The sequence below is a fragment of the Mycetomoellerius zeteki genome, unplaced genomic scaffold (genome assembly GCF_001594055.1).
Source record: "Mycetomoellerius zeteki isolate Tzet28-1 unplaced genomic scaffold, Tzet1.0 scaffold241, whole genome shotgun sequence".
NCBI lineage: Eukaryota > Metazoa > Arthropoda > Insecta > Hymenoptera > Formicidae > Mycetomoellerius > Mycetomoellerius zeteki.
This window is the reverse complement of record NW_017257218.1, coordinates 474,777-477,732: the sequence shown is the minus strand read 5'-3', so window position 1 is coordinate 477,732 and position 2,956 is coordinate 474,777. Positions and strand designations below refer to the sequence as shown.

The following is a 2,956-nucleotide window of genomic DNA, read 5'->3' as shown; positions in this document are numbered from 1 at the left end:
TTGAAGCAACCAATCAGCACTATTCCGAATAACGCTGAATAGCGCTGATTGGTTGCTTCAATGACGCATTCTCCATTCCGCAGTCTTTTTCCGCACCGTGTGATTTCACCCTTATTGTCACTAACGGCTTTCGGTGAAGCCCGCGAAGCCGAAGTTTGAATGTCCACCTCGTCATTATCCGTATCCATAGGAATATCGTTATTAAGCGAAGGAGGATTAGATTCACGGTCACCACATGCAATCAGCGAAGAACGGGATCGAGAGCGAGGCGCGATCGCGACGAAGAAATCGAGTCTGTAGAAATGGACGGAGAAAGATCGCGCGAAGTCAAGATTCGCATGTCCCTCCTCCTATTGCCCTATACCCTTCTTTTTTTGTTTAATGTCCGCCTTTTTGCAAGAGGGTGATGCAACCGGCGATGATGATTTTAGGTAATCAGCCGAAGGCGGGGGCATTAAATGTGCTGTTTCAGGCTGTTTATTTCCATCAGCATCATGACCACCGCTCGCGCGCCCGAAAAAAACATTAAAGTCCTCAAGGGACGCAGAAACTCGTATACCAACGGGTGCCGAGCCACCGCCGGAATCCGGCGGGGCAGAGACACCTTCCTGCATAGCAGGGACAAGAGGCTACTGAGCAGGCAAAAAAGAGCGTACTTAAGCGTAAAAGGATAAAAGAAACCTCAAAGAGGAAAGCACAAATAACAAGAAAAGCAGGCCAAAGCCGGGGAAGCACAGGAGACAATGGCAGAGCGCAGGCGCAAAAAGGTCCACACTGTACGAGAGCTCACGAGCGAAAAAAAGCGCATTCGCGCTCGACTCCTAGCGATCAACCTGGTCGCGCATTCCCTCCGACGCGCGAAATTGCGAGTTTCGTATCTTACTCATAGTCTCAGGGTTATTCTGAAACTGAGGATTGGTCGAACCACCCTAAGGGTTCCGTCCCATGACGCGTATCGCTGTACGCGCGTATTCGCGTATCGGAGGATCCGAACAATCACCGATGATCCGCCGTTTTACGTACGCGATAATTGTGTTCCTAATGTCTTATGGAGCGGTTCGTACGTAAGCGGATTCGCGTATCGCGATACGCGTCATGGGACGGAACCCTGAGACGTAACACCTTACGCGGCTTCAAATTCCTTCATCTTCATGGAGCGGAATGAGCGTAAGCGGAATGAACAGCAAGTTCTTAAAATTACTTTTAAATATTGTTTTATTATTTGTTTTTTTATCATCATGTACTTAAATACAGGGTGGGCCCTGGGCCATCTAACGTTTTCAATTTCATTTAGCTGTAAAAATAAAACGCATTGGTATTTAAAAAAATTTTTTTTTGTATTCAAAAGAGTGCACTTTGACATTTAAGAATGGAACACAATTTCATTTAAATGACTTCCACGACTGGCCTTACAGTAGCCCATACGATGAACCCAATTTTGAAGTACTTTTTCGATTGTATGAGCTTGAATTTCATGAATGGCAACTTCAATCTCGTGTTTCAAGGCATCAATTGTCTCTGGATGATTAGCGTAACATTTATCTTTAACGGCACCCCACAAAAAATAATCCAATGGAGTCAAGTCACAGCTTCTAGGCGGCCAATTGACATCAGCATTTCGGCTGATTATTCGATTTTCGAAAACACCGCGCAAAAGATCGATTGTAACGTTGGCTGTGTGGCTCGTAGCGCCATCCTGTTGAAACCAAATGTCATCTGTGTCATCATCTTCAATTTCGGTAAACAAAAAATTGGCTAACATAGAGCGGTAACGCTGACGAGTTGAGAACGATGACGAGTTGATGTTGATGGTTGTTCACTAACACTCTGAGCAACAGTGGCAATGTTTTCAGCTGTCCGCACTGTAGGAGCACGAGAACGTGTTGTTTTATCCAACAACGATCCAGTTTCACGAACTCGCTTCACAAATTGATTCACATACTGACTTGAAGGCACGTTTTGTTTACCAAAAATTTTTTGTAATTTTCTTACAGTTTCAGTAGAAGACTCACTATTTTGGAAATATGTTTTCAATATTTCCCACTTTTGTTCAAGCGAAAAGCGACTCATTTTGTAAATGTCAAACATAAAACTAACTTTCTCTCATAACACGGATGATGTAAGTGTTGCCAAAATCAAAGTAATCGGTAGTTGAAATTGAAAACGTTAGATGGCCCACCCTGTACTAAATTAAATGCGTTTCTTATTGGAAATATTAATTAAAGATGTTAAAATCTATGAAATTAGTTTTAATGTGATTTTAAACCCTAATGAAATAATAACTTGTGATTGGTTACGCAAAGTTCGCGAAGCGCTCGTTACGCTACATGGGTATTGAGAGTTCACGTTCAGACTTTGAACTTCAGAGACCATTCGCTCGTAAGCGGCCGAACGCGGTAGACCTTCTCTGCGCCTGAGCTTTCTGCTTTGCCTTCCGTGCTTTCCTGGCTTTGGTTTGTCCTTTAGCCTTACTGTGATTCTTTGAAGAGGATTTTCTCTCCTCTACATGTGAGTACACTTAATTTTGCCTGCTTGCTGTCGTGTTTTAGCATTCGATTTGTATTCTGCTATACAGGCCGGTGTCCCTGTCCCGCCGAATCCCGGCGGTGGCTCGAGGACGGTTAACAAGCGTTTCTCGACATCTCTCGAGAACTTTAATAACTTTTTCGAGCGTGCAAGTAACAAGAACAATGATGTTTTGAGCGCGAACTCGCTTTCAGGCAAGAAACCGTCCCCGGCTGTCGGCTTCATGAAAAGTCCTCCACCTGTTGCATCATCATCATTAGCAAATAGCGAGGAATTCTTTAAGTCTAATAAAAGCGAAGAAAAAAGCGAAAAAGGATGGGAATACGCCGTATTCGCGTACAATCCTCCCCTCTTCCGCTTCGGTATCTAAATCTTCCTGTGCTAGATCGCGATCTCCGATCAAAGACGTTTTAATTCCAGATTCGGATGC

The 2,956-nt window shown here is 44.0% G+C and overlaps 1 protein-coding gene across 2 annotated transcripts; it reads left to right on the top strand.

The window, feature by feature from the left end:
• The first annotated feature begins 1,355 nt into the window (after positions 1 to 1,355).
• Positions 1,356 to 2,170, top strand: LOC108723465 (uncharacterized). 2 transcript variants are annotated; one of them, XM_018449254.1, is made up of 2 exons: positions 1,356 to 1,739; positions 1,854 to 2,170. In XM_018449254.1, the coding sequence occupies exons 1-2, from the start codon at positions 1,391 to 1,393 to the stop codon at positions 1,931 to 1,933; spliced, it is 429 nt and encodes a 142-aa protein (XP_018304756.1). In that variant the 5' UTR covers positions 1,356 to 1,390; the 3' UTR covers positions 1,934 to 2,170. The 2 variants fall into 2 exon arrangements, with proteins under 2 accessions (XP_018304756.1, XP_018304755.1); XM_018449253.1 differs by having other exon boundaries at positions 1,839 to 2,170.
• Positions 2,171 to 2,956: the final 786 nt, after the last annotated feature.

Excerpts from the sequence above, each read along its gene's own strand:
- LOC108723465 (XM_018449253.1), top strand. The coding sequence starts at position 1,391 with ATGACTTCCACGACTGGCCTTACAGTAGCCCATACGATGAACCCAATT. Across the intron at positions 1,740-1,838 it reads TGTCATCATCTTCAATTTCG|TGGCAATGTTTTCAGCTGTC; the intron begins GTAAACAAAAAA and ends TCTGAGCAACAG.